The 27826-nt window shown below is 33.8% G+C and overlaps 2 protein-coding genes across 2 annotated transcripts; both read right to left on the bottom strand.

Annotated features, from left to right (window-relative positions):
* Positions 1–27826, bottom strand: LOC136030460 (regulator of nonsense transcripts 1-like). The gene is made up of 6 exons (XM_065709463.1): positions 27607–27826; positions 21035–22542; positions 17085–17179; positions 13170–13313; positions 4935–5075; positions 1–2362 (listed from the first exon to the last, which is right to left on the bottom strand). Exons 1-6 carry the CDS (start codon positions 27722–27724, stop codon positions 2038–2040), a joined length of 2331 nt encoding a protein of 776 aa, XP_065565535.1. The 5' UTR covers positions 27725–27826; the 3' UTR covers positions 1–2037.
* Positions 5253–5942, bottom strand: LOC136029836 (uncharacterized protein DDB_G0271670; the record flags this gene model as incomplete). Its single annotated transcript, XM_065708292.1, has 1 exon — positions 5253–5942. A coding segment is annotated over one exon (690 nt), but the record flags the coding sequence as incomplete, so codon positions are not given.

Raw genomic sequence — 27826 nt, 5'->3', positions numbered from 1 at the left:
AAACACAAGTTGTTTATTCAAATAAAAATATGAAAATTGAAACATGCTATGAAATTCAACCAAGAAATTAAAGTAAATAAACAGTGTTGCAACCCCTAATAATTAAGGTAAATACTAAGTAGAAAATACGACAAAAAAAAACACTAAAAAATTCAGTTACGAAACATGTTATAAATATTATGAGTGAAAAAGAGAGGGATAAAATCGAAATTTATATAAAATAAATTTTATACCCTTATAAATCTAATACGCCCTTAGTTACTTCACAGCCGTTAGTTGTCAACTTTAACGTCTGTAGTTAATGTAAATTTACTATGATTTACTACTTTGAACAGGGATGGATACATAAATAGTGTTGAGGAAGGTGCACCAACATAACTTGAGCCCTTTCGCTAGTGTTTTTCACCCCTACACCCCTGTAGTGAGTTAAAACTCTCGAACTTGGGATGGAAAGAAATATGCCCCTAAAATAACCTCTTGGATCCTCTCCTAGAATGTATTTTGAATCACTTTACATGTTATATTCCTCAATTGCTTATGTCTAGATTTGGCTTAGTTCTACCCTCTTTAGTGTTTTTACTAATTTAACCCGCTTTAAAAGAAGGCAAACTTACAGGAAAAAAATATAGTTTCAGTAATTTAATACGTAGAAAAAACTTTGAAAAGTATTTATGACTGAATCCCCTCCCCTGTAAGGAAATCCAGAGTACGGTCCTGATATTCACAAATACTTAAACAGAGAAAAAAAGCACTATATCTATATATTTTATAAATTACAGAGAACTTTATTGAGCAACTGTAGCAGACCCTTAACGATACCTTGTTTGATGGGATATTTCAAAGTTTTTTTTTTAAATAGAATAACAATCAGAAGACTTGAGAGAAAAATTAGAATTAAAAGCTATACAAGTAATCACAGACTCCATTTCTAGTTAAATAAGTAACTAGGTAACATTTCCGGGTAGATGAGACCCAAAACATAAAACATCATAAAATAGAAAATACATTCAATATCTAAACTTCAATCTCGCCCCTTATGTTCTAGCACGCACTGGTACGTTGGCCTAACTAAGGCAGGGAAGTCAGGAGGGTGTTAAGCCCCTTCCACCTGTTTCAACCCACCACTAAATTTCATTCTCAATGGGGAAACATATAAAATGAGAAGGTTAGTCCATTAGGAAGGGAATTACAGCCCAATCTAAGGTTTCTCTTTACACCAACGCACACGTGGTATGCAAATTATTAAAACGTAAATAAATATATACAACATAAATAAACTCTACAATGAACAGCTTTAGGGCTACAAGATAAAAAAAAAACTCTTGGGCTACAAAACTTAGGGAAACAACATAAATACACTTTACAATCAAAAGTAGTTTTTCTGTTTTAGGGTTATAAGAAGAGTACAACATATCCTGACCTCTCTTTAAGAACCTTCAAGCGTACTTTAAAAATTTGTCATGCTATCTTTAATGGTATATGCTAACACTATCCGGCACTTTACTCCACAAAATGGAGTATTTCACCAGGAATTTAAAATACCTACTTTGCATATTTTACTCTTCTTCTAAAGGTTGCTGAAAGATACTTGAATATACAGTAAATTAAGAAAAACATGTCTTTTTTTTCTTTAAAAAAAGTGATTTTTTCTTCTAAGCAGAACAGGCCAACAAAAAAACAAGTAAAAGAACCAAAATCATGGACATACTGCATAAGAGTAAATGTTTTTATCTTCGGAATACCTTTTTTTGTTAACGAAAAATATATAAAAGATACAGAGAAGCAAATAAGATTAATATATTCACATACTTGTACTGGGAGGACCTAGACAACAAAGCAGCCAATCAGATTAAAGCAGCCAATCAGATAATCAGAACCACTTGGTGATTCTTTTTAACCTTGGGCAATAAAATTTTCAATAAAAACTAACTTTGTTAATTTAATCTATTAATTAGCCCAGGAATCTATTTTTAATTAACATAACTTAAACCAGCTGTCGGCTCTAATGTAAGATTTGCTGTGGTTTGAATACACTTTTCAAAAATGACCCTCACTTCCGAATAGAACATTCCCTAAAGTGCACGCACTCGAATAAGAGTCCACTCGATAAAACAGTTCACGCTTTTCAGCATCAGTAACAAGCTTGTTCCACAAATCATTACGTCTCAATGTCGCCATATGGCCGCAGATGATTAAACAATGTTTTGCACGGGTTAAGGCAACATTGAACTTCTCAGGTTCAGAGAAGGATCCAATTCCTTCCTTGCTGTCCCTTGTAGCGGATATTACGATGACATGCTTTTCTCTACCTTGAAAACCCTTGACAATGTCCACTTGAACACTTTTTGCACCACTGCAATCACTAAAACAAAAAACAAACGTAAGAACAATGTTCTGATAAACACGGGTGGTAGCAGAAGATGGCTTATACCCTCCAGCCCCTCTTAATGCCTAAAAAAACATGAAAGTACGAAACTGTGTGCTATTCAGATAAATTCGCTTTTACAGTAAGAAGAACCTCTGGCTCTATCTTATGGGCGTAGCTAGAAATTTGTGCCACCTAGAAAATACATAGCCTTGTAAAACAGTAACATGTCAAAGCTTAATGTAATGCTGCGTTTTAGTTTAGCACGGTAATTATTTCCTTAATACCTACTTGCCCCCCCCTGTTGCAGAAAGGATGGGTGAAGTAAAAGAAGAAACGCCATTACGCTACATATGAGTTTTTACTAATAGGCATCTTTGTGCCCACAGTGACCTAACTCGTTTACTTCAATTTTTTCTTTTCTTTTTGTGAAATATTTGTGTTGTTTCTTTTATACTCCCGTTTTAACTCCTAGTTTTCTATGATATATTTATCTTGTTAACAGTGTCTTTTCTTAGTTTGTGTTGTAAATTTAATACTCCACTGTTTTTTTTAAGTGGGCAAATAACTAAATATATATTAAACTGAACCAGATAGATAATTCTCAATGGAAGTAATTTGGTGGGCGGGACCAAACTAGGGTAGGCTGCAAGACTTTTTTACAGGTCGAGATTTGAGACTGTGGAACAGAATTGACGATGTGAATGACACAAAGAGCATCGACTGAAGTAGAGATTCAGGAAATTTTGTATAGAGTTCCTCAAGGTTGGATATACAAGACGAAAATTGCTGAGTTGAATTATTTTCAATAGGATGTTCTAACTCGTATGAAAATACAGATATTAAGATGGAGATAGATATTTACAGGGGTGTAGCTACAGAATTTTTGTTGGGTATTGTAGTAGGGGCTATTCGACCGGTAGCGCAGAAAAGTAGCTATTAAGAAACACGCTACTAGGTGAATGTAAAAACATTACGCAATACATTATAAACAATAGACACACATTAAATAATATTAGACATAAGTGCTAGTGCTTTGCTTTTATTTAAATTGTTAGAAATGAGCTGTTTCAGACGACATTAGTATATCGAAAACAATGTTTTGGGTGGGCAAAGGTGAATTTCGTATACATTCGGCTTTTTTTTAGTCAGATTCACCATTAATACTGCAGTACATATCTATTATCCATTTCACCCAATCCCCACACCCAGTACATGCGCAATCTCAAAATTGAATCTATCTCTATTATCATAGCCTGGTAATACCGGGCTATTAGAATATAAGATTTCATTTGTTGTGCTAAACTTATAATATACATGAATTAATATTATTTATGATTTTTTGTTTAATTGTTTATTTGTGGGTTCAGAGATTTATATTAGTAAATAGCATTAATAGCAACGGACCACATAAAGCCAAAACAAAAATCATAGGCAGCGCAATGGTGCTGTCTAAGTAAAGAATTTTGAGTTGTTTAACCTGTTGTATATTTTTTGTTAAATTGTATTTTGCTAATTTTTTTTACTCGTAATCTGCTCCCTATTGTGTTTGTTCAGTTTTGGCAGACAACAAATAGGTAGGATAACAAAAGGAGTAATTTCCAATGACCAGCAAAATTCTCAGGGGTAATTGTTTCAAATCAATGGTCTTAGACAATAGGGAGAGGTATCATAACATTAAATCTTGGCAAATTCATGTCTAAGTAAAGAATTTTGAGTTGTTTAACCTGTTGTATATTTTTTGTTAAATTGTATTTTGCGTGAAAATACAAAAATTACGAGTAAATTTTTTTTACTCGTAATCTGCTCCCTATTGTGTTTGTTCAGTTTTGGCAGACAACAAATAGGTAGGATAACAAAAGGAGTAAGTGCTGTCTAAGTAAAGATACAGGATAAGTCAAATTGACTTATTGAGTTGATAAACATTACCCTACTTACCTTAATTAGTGTGACTTACTTTTCTAGGTTACGTATAGCTTGCGTACGAGTTCAAGGACAGCTTGTGAAGAATGAGATTATTGGTTTTTTTTTTCCAATGAAATCTAAAATCTCGCAATATGGAAAAATTTCGCCATAAAAAAGCTGAAACAATCAAATTTTAATCGTAAATTTTTTTATGGAAAAATTTTTATGGGAAAATTGTAAAAACTTGACATCGTTTTCCAAGCTCATTGCATAATTTAAATACTATATATAAACTATGCAAAAATTTTCAAAACAAATGAAAATGATTCCAATTTTTAGCACAAAGCCTAAATTTAATATTTTCAGCTAAATAAAGATCAATCTTAAATCAATATATAAATACTCAAATAAGATACATAAATCAACAAGAAATATATAAATACTATTATTTGAAATATTTAATTATTACTAAATGTATAAGATTGCTACATAAATAACATTAAAAATACATTTTATTACTCCTTGTTTCTACTCTTTTAATACCTTGCTACCCACACTCCATGCTTCACAGCCTATGAAAGCATTTGTTAAGTTTGCAGTGCCTACAGTCGAAGTTCAAGTTAGGTTAAGTAAGGTCAAGTCCAAGTTACAAGGAAATTCTCACAAGGATTGTAGCTCCTTCAGAACTGAAAATTTGTGTCTATGTGATGGAGTAATGACGCCAATCGTTTCCAAGTCATCTACTGTAGCTAACATTTCCACCAATCGGGCAGTCAAATATGCTACGGGCTTGTTCAATGGATACCTGAAAAATTTTAATCAACAGTTTATTCTCAAGGTCATTTGGCTTAACATAACTACTACTACTACTACTACTACTACTACTACTACTACTACTACTACTACTACTACTACTACTACTACTACTACTACTACTACTACTACTACTACTACTACTACTACTACTACTACTACTACTACTACTACTACTACTACTACTACTACTACTACTACTACTACTACTACTACTACTACTACTACTACTACTACTACTACTACTACTACTACTACTACTACTACTACTACTACTACTACTACTACTACTACTACTACTACTACTACTACTACTACTACTACTACTACTACTACTACTACTACTACTACTACTACTACTACTACTACTACTACTACTACTACTACTACTACTACTACTACTACTACTACTACTACTACTACTACTACTACTACTACTACTACTACTACTACTACTACTACTACTACTACTACTACTACTACTACTACTACTACTACTACTACTACTACTACTACTACTACTACTACTACTACTACTACTACTACTACTACTACTACTACTACTACTACTACTACTACTACTACTACTACTACTACTACTACTACTACTACTACTACTACTACTACTACTACTACTACTACTACTACTACTACTACTACTACTACTACTACTACTACTACTACTACTACTACTACTACTACTACTACTACTACTACTACTACTACTACTACTACTACTACTACTACTACTACTACTACTACTACTACTACTACTACTACTACTACTACTACTACTACTACTACTACTACTACTACTACTACTACTACTACTACTACTACTACTACTACTACTACTACTACTACTACTACTACTACTACTACTACTACTACTACTACTACTAGTACTACTACTACTACTACTACTACTACTACTACTACTACTACTACTACTACTACTACTACTACTACTACTACTACTACTACTACTACTACTACTACTACTACTACTACTACTACTACTACTACTACTACTACTACTACTACTACTACTACTACTACTACTACTACTACTACTACTACTACTACTACTACTACTACTACTACTACTAATAATAATAATAATAACTCACTGCAGCACCAAGCCGCCTGAGGCCAACACAGCTACGCACGCTCCTCCTCCAGCCTAATCTATATAAAGCCTCCCTCTTTACAACCTCCCAGGAAGTTCCCATTTCCTTTAAATCTTTATTTATGACATCCTCCCAACCCAGACAAGGACGACCTGCTTTCCGTGTAACGGTTGGCCAAAAAGGACAATCTTCGGTAATCTTTCATCCGTAGAACGTGGCCTAGCCATCTCAACCTTTCTTTCATTATAGCCCTAGAAAACGGGATTGAACCACACTTTTCGTACAACCTACTGTTTGAAATACGGTTGAAACAATGTTTGAAATACTGTTTGAAACAATCTGAACATAAAATCAGCAATATTAATAAAATCGTTTAACTACAACAGCTTTAACTAATAATAACCCTTCACTTTGAGATTCAGAAAAATTTAGAGAGATCTTAATATAAGATAAATTATACAATATATTATCTTATTGCGAAAACTGCCATTTTGAGAAAGAAAAAAAATTCTAGCGAAGAAAGATATTCTTAAAAGCCCAAGTAAAAGCTAGTAGACCAATGCAATACAGACTTAATAAAAGATAAAAAGAAAATGTTAATTAATTTTCTAGAGGAAAATATTCTACTTCAATATTCTTTTAAATTTCGTTCAATTTTGCAAATTTATTAAACATTGAAACACATTTCTTGTATAATCGTTATTTTAAGATAAAACTATTCGCGGTGACGAAGAGTAAGTAAAGAGCAACCTATTTCAATAGGAACAAAAACTTTAACTCACGAGATTCGAATAACATCCGGAGAAGGGGACTCACACTCCATGACCTCAAGCTGGCTATATCGATTGTTTGAAGTTTAAACAGTTTTTAGATTCCCAAATGTTGAAGCTAATGGTCATTAACTTGTCCATATCGGATGGCAGGGGTTAAGTAAGGTATAATTAAGCGGAAGTTAAAATTACAGCACCAGCCTCTAATAAGTAGAAAAAATTAGAAATATCAGGTCCTTGCTGGAGGATGGAAAACCATAGAGGTGAGTATTCCCTTAAGACGGCCCAAGCTGCAGCTTCAGTGTTTCTATTCCCTATATTCATTGATACAATACCAAGACAATCAAATATTGTTTAGTGTCTTCATATTTTAGCAGCTGTCTGAGATTTGACAGAAAATAAATAAACACTATAAGAATTATTCAAAGGTTTTGAACAATTCCCTGAATAGCAGCGCTAAAAAGTGACCTTATGTAGCGGCATGGTTTGTACAGCCAGCGTTGTCAGGGAATGTTGAACTGATAAATTCCCAACAATAATTATATAGACTTAAAATCTAAATATGATTCTGGTTCCAAAAATCCATACCACAACCACTCAGAAAAAGTACGTCAACCAGATATCCTAATGGCTTTTACTGCAGTGTTAAAAAGGGGCTGGTTATAGCCATGCCATAAAGCTATCTGTAACAATACTGATCCATGTTGGCAGAAAGTATTGCCATATTTGTAAAAAAAAAATTTTGAATTAATTTTTTTTTATTTTTCAATTTTTGCCTTATTCTGTAACTTATCTTTGATTAACATAATGTTCTGAATAAGCTCGCTTTTAACAGGCAACATTCATGAAAATGAATGTTTTTTCGGAAGGGGGGGGGAGAGGTATATTTCACGCTGCAGGAATTTTTCATGAAAGAATTTTTTGTTTGTGAGGGTTTCCACGGAGGGGTTGCAGATTTCCTGGCATGTTTGAAAAGCAATCAAAAATTAAGTAATTTGTTTTAGTTAAAAGTAAGATTTAACATTTAAACTTGAAAGCAACAGAAATTATTCCATATATGAGGGAGGCTTACGTCTCCTCAACCCTTAACTATTTATGCTAGTTTGACTTTTTCTTTCAATTCTTTAAGAAGACTCCTGAAGCCCAATGTCCGTTTATTTGGAAAAGAAGCTTTTTTTAAAAACCTAATAACTAAAAAACTTTAGCGTACAAAGTGAGGGATTGAGGAGGGGACAGTCCCCTAATATAAGGAATTATTTCTATTCCTTCTAAGTTTTAATATCACTCATTATTTTCAGTTGAAAAACTAGCTTTTTAACACAGCAATATATTTGCACACAAATCAGAAATATGAAAATTGGAAATGTTTTTTTTTTCTGTTTTGCAACTTCAAAGCTTTTTTCAGCAACGAATATTTATATAAAGACTTAATATGAAATATTGTATTTTTTCTGGGGGAGAACCCTTTTTTCTAGCCCCCTTGTTTCAACAAACCTCCTCTCACCCTTTTTGTTTATCTTTCTCTCTCCTCATTTTTATTTTCGAGGTACAAGAAAAAAATTAGTGCGTTCGTACACCGCCGGTGGTTATAAAAACGGATACAGACTTATATTCTTATGCACAAATTTAGGCTTAACCTCGCCACAAATAATTCAACAGAAGTCATAGAGTGTCTACATCTTAAAAAGATTTTACACAAATTACGTAGAACAGATCCCGCTTTTTCTTAATTAATGGACAAGATGTCTGGAAGAGTCCATAGTCATAATTGTCTCTTCTTAGCATTTTTATTGCCTCTCTTTTCCTTATTATACTTCTCCTTATTGTCTCACCTTTCCATGGAAGACAAAGGGAAACGATATCGCCCAATAATACGAATCGCTTCAAATCTAAGATAAATTATAGTCCCAGTAATAGCTACAACCTACTTAAGTAAGAAAAATAGAGCAATGTTCACAACTTCGAAGACCACACTGCCTTTCCATGACGAAAGTAAAACAGTTCAAAATAGGGATGAAACCTTTTAATTGATAGCAAACAGATATAAAATTATTTAACTGGATATTTCGAACACATATACAGTGTTCATCATCAGCAGTAAAACTAAAAGACATGAATAAAAATAAACAGAATTTATACCTAATAAACTAATTACATATAGTTTATTGCTCTTATTTTTTTCAATGCAACAGCCAAGCCAAATCTCTTTGACCTTTTCGGAACCGATAGTCCCAGTAATAGCTACAACCTAGTTAAGTAAGAAAAATAGAGCAGTGTTCTATCCGAGCTTTATTAGTGGTATTCACCTTATTATCGTTCACGCATAAAACTGAAAAATCCTTAAACTGTCGGTCAATTAAGACTAGACCTAATAACAATTACGGTGGGCTTTCAGCTGTTAAGGAAAACTTGTATACGTCTCTTTCACTGGCATTCACTCGCTAAAGCCTTAAATGTAAATTTTAACAAAATTGTTGGTAAAGTTACTAACTTTGTCTGGGAACAATCAATGTCAGTTTTTGTAGCTCAGAGCTTGTCACTTCATTTTAAAACTGTTTCAACGTGGAGTAATGACGGAAATTTTGATTTCTGATACAAATGATTAAACGGATAAAAAGTGTCACTGTGTCATTAGAAACGTATGGTGGAATATATTCTACGAATTCAAAAATACGTTTTTGGTGTTTTCTTTAAATAAAATAATTCATTAAAATTCGTTGCCTTCCTTTATTTTCGTGAATTTGTGTCCCTGGAAACTTAAAATTGCTAATAGGGAGACTAACATAGTGTAACTTGGCATGAGAAAACCGTCAAAGCCTCATTCACGCCAATTACATCACTATCATCCCAATGCATAAATAAACCCTTAAAGCAAAACTGCTGGGAAAGGCCAGAGGATACCAAAAAAGTATCACTATGCTGGACAAAACATCTGGGTATTGTAATTTAAATAATTTCAAACGTTGAATTTGTTCTTCTTTTGATAATTGTTTCATTGTAATTTTCGTTTTAGCTTGTTTTGTAGCTCCAAAAGCGTGCTACCAGGCACGCTTGCCCCCTCTAGCCCCCTCCCCACTAGATCCAACCCTGATATCAATATTAACAATAAATTAGGCATCCAAAATTACTATCTCACGCCTTGGCGATTTTCACACATTGGTACAGATCCAGGTATACTTGCCATGTACATCAGATCCTTTTTTGTTTTTTTTGGGGGGGAGGGGTGCCCAAAATTCCCTATAATCTGAGTATATACCAATGCCTTCTGCTGATAAAGTTTTAAAAACATTTCTAAAGATAGGAATAGGGCGCATACACGGCAAAATAAAAAATATCTTCGGGCAATTGTCAGCCCAACAAGCAGCAATTCATCTAGAAAAGAAACATATTTTGAGAGGGAGCTACTGAAGTAGGTCAAGTGTGGCATCTACATGCGTCAACTTTGGTAAATATTGACCCATCACCTCTGAATGCAAAGTTCTCTTAACTTTCTGACTTGGTAATTCAAACAGTTCGTGGTAACGAACTGTAGTAAGGAGCGACCCGGCTCAATAGTAACCGAAACTCTAAAAAACGAAATTTTTATAACAATAGTTACACCAAAAGAATTGAATTTTTATGCTGATTTTAAATATATAAGTTTCATTAAGTTTAAGCTGAATCGTCAAAAGTTACGAGCCTGAGAAAATTTGCCTTATTTTAGAAAATAGGGGGAAACACCCCTTAAAGGTCATAGAATTTTAACGAAAATCACACCATCAGATTCAGCGTATCACAGATCCCTAAAGTAGAAGTTTCAAGCTTCTATCTACAAAAATGTGGAATTTTACATTTTTTGCCATAAGACAGATCACGGATGCGTGTTTATTTATTTGTTTTTTTTTGTTTTTTTTCCCAGGGATGATCGTATCGCCCCAGTGGTCCTAGAATGTCGTGTGAGGGCTCATTTTAACAGAAATTAAAAGTTCTAGTGCCCTTTTTAAGTGACCAAAAAAATTGGAGGGCACCTAGGCCCCCTGCCACGCTCATTTGTTGTGAGAAGAATGAAATTCATGTAAAAAGAATTTTTTCAAAATTCTGAGATAGCCATTTTATTCAGCATAGTCGAAAAACCTAATAACTTTGTCTTTGGGGACGACTTACTCTCCCACAGTCCCCGTGGGAGGGGCTGCAAGTTACAAACTTTGACCAGTGTTTACACATAGTAATGGTTATTGGGAAGTGTATAGACGCTTTCAGAGGGATTTTTTTGTTTGGGGGGATGGGTTGAGGGGAGGGGTTATACGGGGAGAACTTTCCATGGAGGAATTTGTCATGGGGGAAGAGAATTTCCATGAAGGGGCGCAGGATTTTTCTTAGCATTTTTTTTAAAGAGCAATGAAAAAATAAATATGAAAAAGTTTCTTCAACTGAAAGTAAGGAGCGGCATTAAAATCTGAAACGAACAGTAATTATTACGCACATGATGGGGTTTACCTCCCCCTAATACCTCACTCTTTACGCTAAAGTAATTTTATTGATTTCAACTATTTATTCTACGGCCTTTGTGATTCAAGGGTCATTCTTAAGGAATTGGGACAAAATTTAAGCTTTAGTGTAAAGAGCGAGGTATTGACGAGGGGGCGAACCCCCTCATATACGTAATAAAAACATACGAATTTAGAAGTTCAATACGTAATTTAATTCGTAAGTTACGTGTATTTTTACTAATAAAAACGTTCGTAAAATCAAAAGTTCTAGTTGCCTTTTTTAGTAACCAACAAATTGGAGGGTAACTAGGCCTACTCCCCCGCTCCTTTTTTTTCTCAAAATCGTCCGATCAAAACTACGAGAAAGCCATTTAGCCAAAAATTAATCTGCAAATTTCCTTTTAATTATTCATGTGCAGAGAGCCAAAGTCAAAACATACATTAATTCAAAAACGTTCAGAAATTAAATAAAAACAAAACAAGTTTTTTTAACTGAAAGTAAGGAGCGACATTAAAACTTAAAAAGAACAGAAATTGCTCCGTATATGAAAGGGGCTGTTATCTCCTCAACGCCCCGCTCTTTACGCTAAAATTTTTTACTGTTTTAAAAAGTAGAGCTGAAAGAAAGAGACAAACTTTCTAGTTTCCTTTTTAAGTAACCAAAATTTGGAGGGCAACTAGGCCTCCTCCCCCGCTCCCTTTTTCTCAAAATTGTCGGATCAAAACTATGAAAATGCTATCTAGCAAAAAAAAAATTTTCAAATTTCGTTTTAAATATTCATGTGTGAAGAGCCAAAACCAAAACAGGCATTAATTCAAAAACGTTCAGAAACTAAATTAAAAAAAAAGTTTTTTTTACTGAAAGTAAGGAGTGACATTAAAACTTAAGACCAACAGAAATTACTCCGTATATGGGCTGTTTCTTCCTCAACGCCCCACTCTTTACGCTAAAGTTTTCTTTACTATTTTAAAAAGTAGAGATGAAAGAAAGAGTCAAACGTTTGCGTAAAGAGCGGGGCGTTGAGGAGGGAACAACCACTTTCATATACGAAGTAATTTCTATTCGTTTTAAGTTTTAAAGTCGCTCCTTACTTCCAATTAAAAAAAATTTTTTTTTTTAATTTAATTCCCAAAAAGAACTACACATTCATAGGAAACCTACACTTTCTTCAGCTGCTTTTTTTGCGTTACTACTGAAAATACCATAACCGTGTTTGGATTTTTTTAAAATTAAAATTGAATACCTAATTTTTTCATTCTTTCATTCCTAATTTCATTCTTTCGGGCCTTGTTACTTTAGAAGGACAAAACACCCTAGATACCACACACCATATATACCATAACAGATAACTGAACACCAGGTTAAGTTTTTACTACACTAATTCAAACACACATTTTATTCTTTCGGGCCTTGTTACTTTAGAAGGACAAAAAACCCTAGATACCACACACCAGATATACCATACAACAGATAACTGAACAGCAGGTTAAGTTTTACTACATTAATTCAAACAATCAGATTTCATTCTTTCGGGCCTTGTTACTTTAGAAGGACAAAACACCCTCGATACCACACACCAGATATACCATAACAGATAACTAAACACCAGGTTAAGTTTTTACTACACTAATTCAAAAAATCAGATATCATTTTCACTGGCCATGGTGTTATAAGTAAACAGTGTTGAAGAAAATATCAGTACAAATCAAAACTTACATTCCGTCTATATTCTCTAAACGGTCAGCCACATCTATAACAATGTATGGACGGACTCCGAGAGGTTTGTCTGTCCCGGTTCCGTTTGATATATTGCCATTGTAAAACATTCTGGAGGGGAAATACGAAATTGCAGGATGCATTCTGAAAAGAAAAAGAAGATATTATTCCTGAACGGTTATCTATAGCATGAAAAAAGGCGAATTCATACATATTTTTTTATTGAGCCGAAGTATAGAATAGCAAAAAAAATTAAATAAAGTGAATAAACTAAATAAAAATAAGATAATAAATAAAGTAAATAATAAGAAAATAAAGTCAAGTAAAAAAAATGAAAAATAAAGTAAAGTAAAAATAAAGTAAAGTAAAATAAAGTAAAAAGTAAAGTAAATAAAGTAACTAAAAGTAAATAAAGCATTATTGATGTAAAGAAAAGAAACAACATAATTGATACAAGCCAGAACAAAAGAAAAGTGAGTAGTCAATCTTTAATTTATTTAATTTTTTTATATTATAAAATATAATTTAATAATTATAAAATATAATTTAATAATTATAAAATATAATTATTTTATTTTATAAATTAATTTGTTTTATTTAATTATTAATCTTTAATTTATCAAAAGGTTGATCAAATTGACAGTTTGTTTTTCTCTATCTTTTTGTTGGCCACCTATTACAACCTGGGGAAAGGTGGAATATTACTACCACAAACAAAAAATCTTGAATTATGCTTGGTACTTACTCCGTAGCCATATAAGGGTTTTCTGAACTAAACCACATCTTGGGTAAAGTTCTCAATTAGTTTCTACAATATAATAATAGCAATGGTTTAATTATCACCCAAAACATGAAACAGCGCTGTAACCAAGGTCATATCAAACAAAGATTTTGGGAGGAGGGCTCAAACTTAATTGATGAATCTGTACTTAATTGATGAAATTCATAATTAGCATATAAGAAAGGCTCTGTAAAATTAAACAGCGGGGTCAATTCAAAAAAATGGGGTGAAGGAGCTAAAAGCGCAACTTGGGGAACAGATTTTGTTGCTTTTTTAACTTTTCCAACAAAAGAGGCAAAAAAGCTATTTTTACGTGAAAATCCCGAAAAAATATTTTTTCAAAATCTATTGGGACAAAAAATCTTTGGGGCAACGCTCACTTCCTACCCTCTCCCCCCCCCTATGACTCTGTTAACAGTGAAGTGGCGATTACAAAGCCCAATTCACCTAAATACACTGTCAAAATCCGGTAGCTAATGGTTCATATTGGTAAAAGTTGATAGCGAGATATGTCCTTCGCGGCACACATACCTGCCACGAATTAAAATTTGCACATTATCATTTCTAGATTTTTATGAGAAACAGACGATAATTGGATAGGTACACCAAAAAGTCCCTACCTATATTCAACAAATAAAATAATTACGGAGGGCGAACTTACGAGTTCACCCAAAAAAATTTAATACAAGGTCGAAAGGAGGGAAATGCTAGAAATGGAAAGGGGAGAAAGCTAGAAATGGAATCAGCAGCTTTTTTTAAGTGATGAATTGTAAACATTAGGAAGATAAAACATTGATAATACCTACACAAAGATTGCAGTTGGGACAAAAGCACCACTAAAAAAATTCAGAAGGTGTTGAGGAGAATACAACCAGGAGTTTTTAGTTTTGTCTCAACTTCAAGGAGAATATTTCTCATTTTCCTATTTTATTATATATTTTTTCAAAGTCTTTCCTTTCCCATGAGGTGCCATCATTACCATGGCTCCTCCCCTACAGTGGACATGAGAAAGAGGATGGGAATAACCCCAGAAAAGTGAATGATTTATAATAAGATTAAATTTTAAGATTAAGTTTTTCTTAGCGCGGCAGCATTTTGTAGAAGATGTGTTTTGGTTTTGTATGAGGAGAAAATTAAAATAATCAAAATACAATAATTTCAGCTTAATGACATAAATTTTCACAGTACTGAAAATATTCAGTACAATAGAAATGGTAACCCCAATTTTCGTAGAGATTGCAAAAGATCTTATGACAGTAATTTGTCGCAAAAATCTTTTCGATTCATTTACAGCTAAAAATTGCGTTTTTCTTGTTTTACTGTTTAACGTCGATACTAATAGCCTACAAAGATAATAATGGCCACTAGATACGAATAGCTAAAACTTTGCTGCTAGAAATAGGCAATTGGCAGTTTGGTAAAATTGGATGTTGCTTAATCCTCTCTTTGTTCGACAGTATCAAGAACAAAATACGATAAAAATAAAAAAAATCTAGAACCATCATTCTATAAATGTAAACTAAATATTGCACACTAAAACAAAAAAGAGGGAAATAAAAATCTACAAACCAAAGAAAAACATGCGCGAGGAAGAAGTTTCAAGCTAGAGCGGAGACTTTTCATATAGCTATTTAATTTAGCCTCATTCAAAGCTGCACATTGGTTCGTGGAAATTTCATTAAAAATCTTTATATTAGCAAAACATAAAAAAAAATGAGGAAACCATATACCCAAGGCATGGCATTATTTCACAAACTTTAATGTTTTTGGAATTCTTATCTTCCTTGATGGTGACGTCTGTAGGGGGGGGGGAAGGAGGTGGAGGGTAATTTTGAAGAATACTTTTTGTGGAACATTTTCATTAAAAATAACTCTTATGGTATTTCGATAGAAAATATGGTACTTATATGATATATACCTGCAGCTCCGACGAACGAAAGTTACTTATTTCTGTGTGACACAAAAGTAACATCTGTATGAGCTGCTTGTGTGCAAGCTACTATTTTGTGAGCTACTATCATTACTTATATGTAATAAAATCCGTGGGACACGAAAAACAAAATAGAAAATTATTACCAAGCATGTAAGTACTGATATTGTTATGTCGTTTTAGGACTTATTGGATAATTTGTCCAAAAATACCCATGTACTTAAAAGCCTATTAACAGCTTAATTTGACTAATACCGATATTTAGCTCTGATTCAGGCCAATCAGAATTTTTCATTGAAATTTTCCACCAATCAAAAAATCTTACGAAACCCTGATTAGCGGAAATTAGCACTAGCTTATCTTGGTATTAGTAAAATTTCATTGTAAATGAGGTGTTAAAGACAAAAACACAATCATTTTAGGACTATTGCAAAACTTGTTATTTTTGTTGCTTCATTTTTCGTTCTTCATCAGTGTCTTCTATTTGAAAAAAAAAAATTGCCTTTTCGTTTCGTAGTCTATGTGCTCCTTTGTTTCGAAAGGGGCTACTCCTCACTTCTTATTTTTTTTTTTTTAGACTTTCCATAGTACAGAAACCAAAATTTTATTTTTATAAGGAAATATACAAAAAAGAGAAAAAAATGCAAACGAAAACTTACGAAGCTATACATTTTGTTATGTTCATATAGCCTAAGGGCAATATAGTTCGAAAAAATGTCTAGTTCCTATGAATCAAAATAAACACATCAATACACAAAACCTATTATTTACATATTTGTAATCCCAAGCTGGTGCAATTATTGTTTAACGGTTTTACACAGCTAAAAGCAAAAGCAACACATCAAAATTTTGATTATTAAGCTTCTGGAGGTTAAATATAAAAATATAAATTCTGCCTTCGTTCATCCAATAATAAGCAATTAAATAAAAAAATATATTTTTTTTAATTTTTGGGAAGAAGCAAATACGAAAGCTTGAAGTGTGAATTAATGGAGGTTTCTTTTTTTTGTAATAAATTTAATAATTAATTGTCCTTATTCATTCCTAATCGATTATTAATCAATTGATCAACATATGAAACAAATTTATAATTAATTTTAAATTTGTTTAATAAACTGATCAATACCAATTGATTTACAATTCAAGACACCAATTGAATATACAATTTGTATTATAATTAATTTTGATAACTTTGGTATATTACCTGTATTGTGTCCAAATAGACAATACATTTTCTTCTTCAACTGCGTTGATAAACCTCGAAAAAAAAGACTTAAAGTGTCCAATATTTGCGTAAGCCTAGAAATAATAAACAAATAAATAGCTGCTATAAAACAAATACCTATAATTCTTCGGTAAAATAAGAAGTGTTACGGCCTGTTTGTCAAACAGTTCGTGGTAACGAACGTTACCAAGTCATAGAATCTTAACAATAATCACACCATCAGATTCAGCGTATCAGAGAACCCTACTGTAGAAGTTTCGAGCTCCTATCTACAAAAAAGGGGAATTTTGCATTTTTTGCCATAAGGCAGATCACGGATGCGTGTTTATTTGTTTTTTTGTTTTTTTTTTCCCAGGGGTGATCGTATCGACCCAGTTGTCCTAGAGTGTTGCAAGAGGACTCATTCTAACGGAAATGAAAAGTTCTAGTGCCCTTTTTGAGTGACCAAAAAAATTGGAGGGTACCTAGGCCCCCTCCCACGCTAATTATTTTCCCAAAGTCAACGGATCAAAATTCTGAGATAGCCATTTTATTCAGTGTAGTCGAAAAACCTTATAACTATGTCTTTGGGGACGAATTACTCCCCCACAGTCCCCATGGGAGGGGCAACAAGTTACAAACTTTGACCTGTGCTTACATATAGTAATGGTTATTGGGAAGTATACAGGCGTTTTCAGGAGGATTTTTTTGGTTGGGGGAGGGGTTGAGAAGAGAGGGATATGCTGGGGGAACTTTCCATCGAGAATTTTTCATGGGAGAAGAAAATTTCCATGAAGGGAGAGCAGGATTTACTAGCATTATTTAAAAAAAAACAATTAAAAATAAATGTGAAAAAACTTTTTCAGCTGGAAGTAAGGAACAGCAATAAAACTTAAAACAAACATAAATTATTACCCATATGAGGGGCTCACTTCCTTCTAATACCTCGCTCTTTACGCTAAAGTATTTTTAGTAATTTCAACTATTTATTCTACGGCTTATGTGATTCAGGGGTCATTCTTAATGAATTGGGATAAAATTTAAGCTTTAGTGTAAAGAGCGAGGTACTGACGATGGGGCGAATCCCCTCATATATGTAATAAAAACATGTGAATACAAAAGTTCTTTACGTAAGCTAATTTATAAGTTACGTAAATCTTTTACCAATAAAAATATTCGTAAAAAATTAAAAGTTCTAGTTGCCTTTTTAATTAACCAAAAAATCGGAGGGCAACTAGGCTTCGTCCCCCGCTCTTTTTTTCTCAAAATCATTCGATCAAAATTATGAGAAAGCTATTTAGCTTTAATTTAGCTATAAAAAAAATATGCAAATTTCGTTTTGATTATTCCTCTGCGGAGAGCCAAAATCAAAACATGCATTGATTCAAAAACGTTCAGAAATTAAATAAAAAAAAAAGTTTTTTTTAACTGGAAGTAAGGAGCGACATTAAAACTTAAAACTCACAGAAATTTCACTCTTTAAACTCACAGAAACTCACTCTTTTTTGCTATTTTCATTGAAAAAAAAAATAAAGTTTGCCCCCATCCCAAGACAAAATTTCACAAAAAACTCAACCAAGTTTAAAAACACAAGCTTTGCTTCTTCTTATAGGATACACTTAAATAACAAGAGCTAAGAGCTCATATGGTACTTGTGGCGAGATCGGAACAGCCAAGAGCTCATACGGCATAAGCTCTAGCAAAATTCTAAGAATCAATAGATTGATTTAAATGGAAAACCAGAAGCTTAATGCTGGTCGGGATTTAAAAGAGGACCTCTGAGACACGAGATCCTTCTAAATGTCAAAATTCATTAAGATCCGATCGCCCACTCGTAAGTTAAAAATACCTCATTTTTTCTAATTTTTCCTCTCCCTTCCGCCCCCAGATGGTGGTATCGGGGAAAACGACTTTATCAAGGCAATTTGTGCAGGTCCCTTACACATCTACCAATTTTCATCGTCCTAGCACGTCCAGAAGCAACAAACTCGCCAAACACTGGAAATCCCCCCAACTCCCCCAAAGAGAGTGGATCCGTCCCAATTATGCCAATCACGTATCTAGAACTTGTGCTTATTCTTCCCATCAAGTTTCATCCCGATCTCTCCACTCTAAGTGTTTTCCAAGATTTCCGGTATCCAAGATTTCTGTTTCCCCCTCCAACCCCCTGTCTCCCCAGATCCGATTTGAATTGAAAATGAGCATCTGAGACATAAGATCTTTCTATATATCAAGTTTCATTAGGATCCGATAACCCATTCGTAAGGTAAAGATACCTCGATTTTCACGTTTTCCAAGATTTCCGGTTCCACTTCCAACTCCCCCCAATGTCTTCGAATCTGGTCAGGATTTAAAATAAGAGTGCTGAAGCATAAGATCCTTTTAAATAGCAATTTTATTAAGATTTGATCACCCATTCGTAAGTTACAAATACCTCAGTTTTTCCGAATTACCCCCCAAGCTCCCCCAAAGAAAGCGGATCCAGTTCGGTTATGTCAGTCACGTACCTTGAGCTTGTTATTGTTCTTCCCACCTAGTTTCATCCTGATCTCTCCACTCTAAGCGTTTTTCAAGATTTCCGCCCCCAACTCCCCCCAATAACACTGGATCCTGTCGGAATTAAACTATTTAAACTGTCGGAAAGAGATCTGAGAAAAGAGAGCGGCCCCATTCAGGTTATGTTAATCAGGTATCTAGGACTTGTGCTTTTTTTCCCACCAAGTTTAATCCGAACCCTCCACTCTAAGCGTTTTCCAAGATTTTAGGTTCCCCAACAACTCCCCCCCCAATGTCACCAGATCCAATCGAGATTTGAAATAAAAGCTCTGAGACACGATATCCTTCCAAATGTCAAATTTCATTAAGAATTGATCACGCGTTCGTAAGTTAAAAACACCTCATTTTTTCTAATTTTTCCGAATTACCCGTCCCCTCCCAGATGACCGAATCAAATAAACGACTATTTCTAATGTAATCTTGTCCTGTCCCTGATATTCCTGCCAACTTTCATCGTCTTAGCTTATCTGGAAGTGTCTAAACTAGCAAAACCGGGACCGACATGCAGACAGACAGAATTTGCGATCGCTTGGAAATAAATCACTTGGTAAATACTAAGTGCGATAAAAATATGATTGGCTGTCTTGCAAAAACATGTCACAGGTGCAAACCAATGAAATTAAACCAGCCCTCTTACCTAATAGATACTGGAAATAATCATTTTTTGTTTGGCTTGAAACGCATTAGTTTCTAAATTACTCGTATGATAGTTAAAAAGCCCGGAATAGAAACAAAAAATTTACGAAATTCTATAACGAATTAAAACAAAATAACCTTAAAGTAAACAATTACAAAACTGTAATGGTAATATGTAAACAAACAATTTTGCTTAGTTTAGCTATTCTTAGTGATAACACGTATAAATATAACACGTTTATTTAAAATAACATATTATTTATACACGTATAAATAATGTGTATGCCGTATATGACAGTGTAAAAACGAGCAAACAAGCAGTGACGATAATTGAAGGAAGAGAAAGGGGACTGTACTAATTGTACAACCCCCAAAAAAGGGGGGGGGATCAGTTCCTCTTTTTTCGAAAAATACCTGTTTTGGGGCATTTTCATTGAAAGATGTTTTTTTTGTATTTTATTAAAAAAATAGGAAAACATGACAAATATACCCTCATCCCTAGATACTCGAAATACTTTCTGCCTCCCCCTAAATTCCCATGAATTTGCGCCAGTGAGAACAACTGAGCATTTAAAGAGGGGGCATTTAAACTTCCTTAAACCGTAGAGAATTTAAACCTCTTATGCTTACAGGAGTAAATACAAATCGACAGATAAAATTGGAGAAAGACATGCAAAAAGAAAAGCGCTGCAAGTAAAAGAAAGGCAAGTAGAAAGAAAAGCATTGAAAAAATAAGCTTCAGATGCTAATCAACTAACCTTTGACATGATATTGGGTTGAAGTTGCTTCCGATCACCAACTAAAATAAGTTTCCTGACTCCATACGTTAGGGGTTGCAGCAGGTCAATTTCAGTGCAATGATTCGCCTCATCAACTATGCAGAAATCAAAAACCATTTCTGTTTCCTTTATAATAAGCTCCAAGGAAGAGCTTTCGGAGTAGGAAAAAGCTGTTGCTAAGACTCTAGCATTTCTGATCATGTCCTTAGTATTTGAATCTGCATGACCTTGAAGACTAATCAACTGCTCGCTAAAACCTTTTTTAGCTTGATTTTCCAATATAAATTGTAAGTCTTTGTGAGCATCACCAACAATTCCCAAACCGAGAATTTTAAATGTTGCGCCAGTCACTTCCATTTGCTCATGTAATTTCCGGATCATTTCGACTAAAACAGTTTCCGAGAGTGAGCAAAGTAAAATTTTACATTCTGGCTTAACAAATAGCAACTGGAGAATAGTTGAAGCCATAACGAAGGTCTTGCCACAACCAGGGGGTCCTTGAAGAACACATATTACGGGTTCCTCATCTATAAGGCACTGAGTCACAATATGTTTCATCACTTTTTTATGTTCAGGACCGAGATATTCAAAGCGATTGTCCATTGAAAAAGTAGCAATTTGTGGCAATGTCGTTGTTCCTGGCTTTAAAATGAGGTTTCTTAAGGGTGACGATTCGACAATCAAAGATGTAGGAAACTTTTTCACAAGAGACACGAAACATTTGTATATTACTTGGACTTTAAGAGGAACTTCATAATCGAACCAATCTGTAGGTAATACTTTGTTTTTCAAACACTTAAAACAGATTTCAACAAAAGCTTTTGGTTTTCTGACTTTTGACTTTAAATCCATGGAATTCAAATTCTCCGGGGCTTCCTCCATATTCTTAAACTGAATAGAATGAACACAGCCAAGAATCTTAAAATAAGGATTTTCTCCCGCCGCAGCATTAAAACGTTTCAGGGGTATCCGCAGGATTACCAAAGATCCGTTTTTCATATATTCAATTAAAGATGAGCCTCGGGGTAGGATTGTGTGGAGACAAAAGATTAAATGTTGTTTATCATAATCTACAATTCCACTGCCATCGCTATTGAAAACAAACCTATGGCAAGTACCTGGGTTTCCATTAAAGCGATTATACTCGCTCCTAACCCTATGAAAAGTTTCAACGATCAATGGTGGGCCAAAGACTGAAAGATAGTGGTTTAAGTCATAGAAATGAACTGGAACAGGTAAAAATTGGTAAGGAAAATTACTTTCTGGAATAAGAAATGTCGGAAATTCTGATATATATTTGACTTCCTCAAACCAGTCAGGGTCCCACCTTAAGATGAAAGTACAGGCTCCCATAGTGGTGAATATGTGATACATTTCAGATGCCACTTTTACTTGTACTGACGCTCCTTCTCTTACTAGACAGTGAGATGTCCATACCGATATACTTGATTTGCTTGGGTCCTTGTCTGCACAATTTGGGGTTGTTTCTAGAATCAAGAGAGCAATAAAAAGACTCGATAGGCTATCATAAGCAAAAAAAGGAACTTCTATATTATTCAGAACACACTCAAGAAGTGAAGTTAGGTTAATCCTAATAATATATACCAAAATATGATGAAAATATAACACTTTTGGTTTATTATAATATAACTTGGGCTATATATTTGCGCATTATGGGGTGTGGGGGTAAAATAACCTAAACTTACCCCCACCCCCTAATGTAAAAATACATAGCCCAAATTATTCAAGTCCACTGCATTTTGTCACCCGTTACTGGTCTTTATGACTGTGAAACCGTTTTCATAGATCGTACATTCAGCAAACTTCTCGAGTGTGTTCTGAATAATACAGAGGTATCGTAAAAAATTTCAAGCTATGCAATGTTGCAATGCGGAACGGTTGAAAGCTTCTTTAAACCTAGGCCTCTTAAAACGGTTCTCTGGTATACGGTCGGTAAAATCGGGAAAGGTACTTTATCTCGAAGCTAAAACAAGTCTAGATACTTTATGGCTTAAAACTATTTGAATTGTGACTGCTTAAATTTCTTATTTACGTTTGCCTTATCTCAGTAGTTTTTTACTGATAGCACACCGAAATAAATAAATATGTAACAAATATAAAATAAATATCAATAAATATGCGTCAAACGACCGAACTAGTTAGTCCACTTTTGCTCTATCGCAGCAGTTTTCTTTCTAAAAATAAAGAAAATAAGTACTAAATAAGTGTACCGAAATAAATAAATATGTAACAAATATAGAGTAAGTATCAACAAATATACGTCAAAAGACCTTACTAGTTAGACGACGTGGACATTGTCTCTGTAATTTTCTTTGAATACATAAAGGTAAATGAATATTAACAAGAGCTAAGAGCTCATATGGCACTTGTGACGAGGTCGGAAGAGCCAAGAGCTCATATGGCACGAGCTCTTGAAAAATTCTAAGAATCAATAGATTCATTTGAAAGGAAAATCAGAGGCTTATTGCCGGTAGGGATTTAAAATAAGAGCTCTGAGACATGAGGTCCTTCTAAATATCAAAATTCGTTAGATCCGATAACCCACTCGTAAGTTAAAAATACCTCATTTTTTCTAATTTGTCCTCTCCCTTCCGCCCTCCAGATGGTCAAATCGGGTAAAACGACTTTATCAAGTCAATTTGTGCAGGTCCCTGACACGCCTACCAATTTTCATCGTTCTGGCACGTCCAGAAACACCGAACTCGCCAGAGCACTGGGCCCCTCCCCCTAACTCCCCCAAAGAGAGCAGATCCCGTCCAGTGACGTCAATCATGTATCTACAACATTTGCTTATTCTACCCACCAAGTTTCATCCCTATCTCTCCACTCTAAGCGTTTTCCAAGATTTTCCGTTATGTCTCAAAGAGCTTTGAGACACAAGGTCCTTCTAAATATCATACTTCATTAAGATCCGATCACCCATTCGTAAGTTAAAAATACCTCATTTTTTTCAATTTTTCCTCTCCCTACAGACCCCAGATGGTCAAATTGGGGAAAGGACTTTATAAAGTCAATTTGTGCACGTTCCTGACATGCCTAACAATTTTCATCGTCCCAGCACGTCCGGAAGTACCAAACTCGCCAAAGCACTAGAAATTCCACCCCAACTCCCCCAAAGAGAGTAGATCCCGTATTTAAGACTTGTGCTAATTTTTCCCTAAAAGTTTCATTCCAATCCCTCCACCCTAAGCGTTTTCCGAGATTTTAGGTTCCCCCTCCAACTCCCCCCAATGTCACCGGAATCGGTCAGGATTTAAAATATTAGCTCCAAGACGCAATACCCTTTAAATGTCAAATTTCATTAAGATCCGATCACCTACTCGTAATTTAAAAACCCCCATTTTCTCTAATTTTTCCGAATTAACCTCCCCCCCAGATGGCCGAATTGGGGGAACGACTATTTCTTATTTAATCTGGCTTGGTCCCTGATGCGCCTGCCACATTTCTTCGTCCTAGCTTATCTGGAAGTGCCTAAACTAGCAAAACCGGGACCGAAAACCGACAGACAGACAGACAGACCGACAGAATTTGCGATCGCTATATGCTACTTGGTAAATAGTAAGTGCCATAAAAACTAATTTTTAAGACCCCCATGGTCAAAAATAATAAATAAAATGGGTAGTATATGAGGAAAAAGAAAAAGTAAATAAAGCATAGTTCAATCAAAGAGGATGAAAAAATGAATATGAGTTTTTTTTTAGATTCTCTCAATCATTTTCTGTGCGAAAAACCATAGGAAATATTAAAACCCTCCCCCATTGAGAGGACTATTTTTGACTTGTTATAGAAAATATAATAATTGCGTATTTTCGCAGCTGGTAAAATTACAGAAAATTTAAATAGTTGATCACTTAATTTGATTAGTGATCACTAATCAAATTAGTGATAGTGCATGTTTAATATTTGCATGTTCCAATTGCATGTTTTCGCAGCTGGTAAAACTACCAGCTGCGAAAACAATAATTGTTTTCTACAATTATTGTAGAAAACAATTATTTCTTATTGTTTTCTACAATAATTGTAGAAAACAATTTTGCATGTAATTGCATGTTTTCTCAGCTGGTAAAACAACAGAAAATTTAAATAGGTGATCTTTTAATTTATAGCTGTTTGTTCACTTATCCTACTATTTTGTTGTTGTTGTTCAAGTTTTTGGTATTTATTTTTCTAGTATTTATATATATAGTAGGATTTACACACATAAATATTAGTATTTATATATATAAATACTAGAAAAATAAATACCAAAAACTTGAACAACAACAACAATTTGCATGTTCCAGTTATATAACATAATTCTAAAAAATAAATATATATATATATATATATATATATATATATATATATATATATATATATATATATGAAAAGAGAAATCACCAATGCTACAGCACAAAAAAAAAAAAAAAAAAAAAAAAAAAAAAAAAAAAAAAAAAAAAAAAAAAAAAAAAAAAGACAAAAGGAGAAAAGGAAGACTGTTTTCCTAAATTAGTGATTAATATAGACCAGCACTTGAATGAGGCCTTAACCCTACTCATCCATACAATCACATAGGTCAAACAGCATAGCCACACACAATCAACCATAAAGAATAATCCATGGACAGGCAGTCATGTCGTCAATAAGTATAAGTCGTCATTTACCAAACAATAGAAAAAAGTATTTGGACAGTTTGAAGTTAGAAAACAATTCTTACTTCATAATATGCAGAATAAATGTACCTAACAAAGTTTCCATGCAGACCTGCTATACTTTACCCCCCTCCCTAATTTTTCGAACATATAGCCCGAATTTGTTTCTAAAGTAACAAAGAAACCGGTTTGTTCTCGAGTTTTAAACAGCATAAACTCGAGAGAGCGGCGCACAATGCACAAGTACCTCAAAATCATCTAAAATATTATATGTAACATTTTTATATAATAACGTTAACCAATAAAAGGTGGTATATTTTCTGAACAACGAAACACTTGTGAGAAACCTAGGGTACTTTTTAAGCCGTCTTTTCATGTTTATTTAGTAGCTTTTTCTTTGGACAATGTCTGATTAAAACAATATCTCGTGTTTGTCAAATTGGGTGTTATTTAGATAAGAACAGAGAAGCTATTCAACGAAGTTTACAGGTTGTATACAGATGTTACCGATGTGTATTTGGTAAACAGTCGGTATGGATAATAAATGACACTGATGAGGCCAATTCAAACACAGATAAGCCAATTATAGGAGCTGGTACACAGTTTAAATATTAGAGTGTTGTCAAATTCAACTCAGAGGCCGCCTTTATAATAGTAAAAGCATAGCAATGTTCAAGCAATTCAGGTTTTTCAATCTTCCAATCACCCCCCCCCAAAAAAAAAATAAAACGCCGTAAATTGTATAAAAACATTTGACCCGTTGTTTTAAAACTATTTTTTCTTTTTTTTTACCATCACAGCCCTTTGAAAAATTACAGAATCTTTCAAAATATGGCATGGGTGTATTTAGACATTTCCTCAGAGTTTAGCAAGCCTAAGAAATGTGCTTGGGAGGATGAGGTAGGAGGCGGATGTCTGCCGAAAAAGTATTTTGACGGAAGTGTAATTTTTTGAATACCATAAAAATTGTCCTTTTTACATATTTTTGTCGTCTAAGGAGGGGACGTTTAATATTTGTTAACACACCCTTCCCATTCAAAAAGGGTGCCTATGGTGTTCTACACGAAAAAAGCAGCAATATATATATATATATATATATATATATATATATATATATATATATATATATATATATATATATATATATATATATATATATATATATATATATATATATATATGAATATACAACTTCTTTTTCTTGTAATAATATATCTAGTCAAGGTTTTGATTTTCGAAGGTATGGTAGACATTGATGACCACGTTTGTTTCTTTTAATTAATCGGGTGATGGGACAAAAACTTCCAACGATTTATCTAGTCCAGGTTTTAATTTTCAAAGGCATGGTAGGCATTGATGACTATCCATGTCAAAATCCAAAACCCAATCATCAACGATATCATTTTCATTTTGTTTGGTTCGTTTACTTCGGCTTGTCTTTCGTATTTATGAAATACATACTGCCGAGCCTTTGTTTTCTTTTTTAACAAAGGTATGGCAGGCATTGATGACCTTAACCATGTCAAAATCCCAAACTCAATCACCATCACTATCATTTTTAATTTTGACAATTTATGATTCTCATTTTCCAGCTCACATGTTCGGTGTCGCTTTGCTTTTTTTAAATCACCTATTTTAGCTCTTGAACTCAATTCCACATGTTACCATATGGAGTTACCAATATAAATAATTGTTGAAAAAATAAAACTTAGCATGATCATCATTTTATTGGGTGGCTATTGGCTTATTGAAGTGAGTATTTACACTAACAGTTTTGCTGTCATATAAATTGTAAGCGGTAAAACATAGACTTTGAATTTTTTGAGACGCTTAATATATTTTTCTCATAGAGAAACTTAAACAAAAAGAAGAAAAGGGTGGAATAATAAACCTTATTACCTTCATGACAGATTAGAGGAATCAGCGGTGGCATTTTATCCAAATTATCCACTTCAACCTTTACAACTTCAACTGGGCTTTCGACTACACCAGTATTTTGATCTTCATCCTCTGTCATATTAATTGTTGATCCTTCCTGCAATACAACCCTCGTTAGTCTGTCTTTTTTTAGAACAAATCTTTGGAGTTTCGTGTTTCGACGCTTGAATTATTTCATAGT

Source organism: Artemia franciscana, chromosome 8 (assembly GCF_032884065.1).
Source record: "Artemia franciscana chromosome 8, ASM3288406v1, whole genome shotgun sequence".
Lineage (NCBI taxonomy): Eukaryota > Metazoa > Arthropoda > Branchiopoda > Anostraca > Artemiidae > Artemia > Artemia franciscana.
The sequence above is the reverse complement of the archived record's forward strand: the minus strand, read 5'-3'. Positions and strand labels throughout refer to the sequence as shown.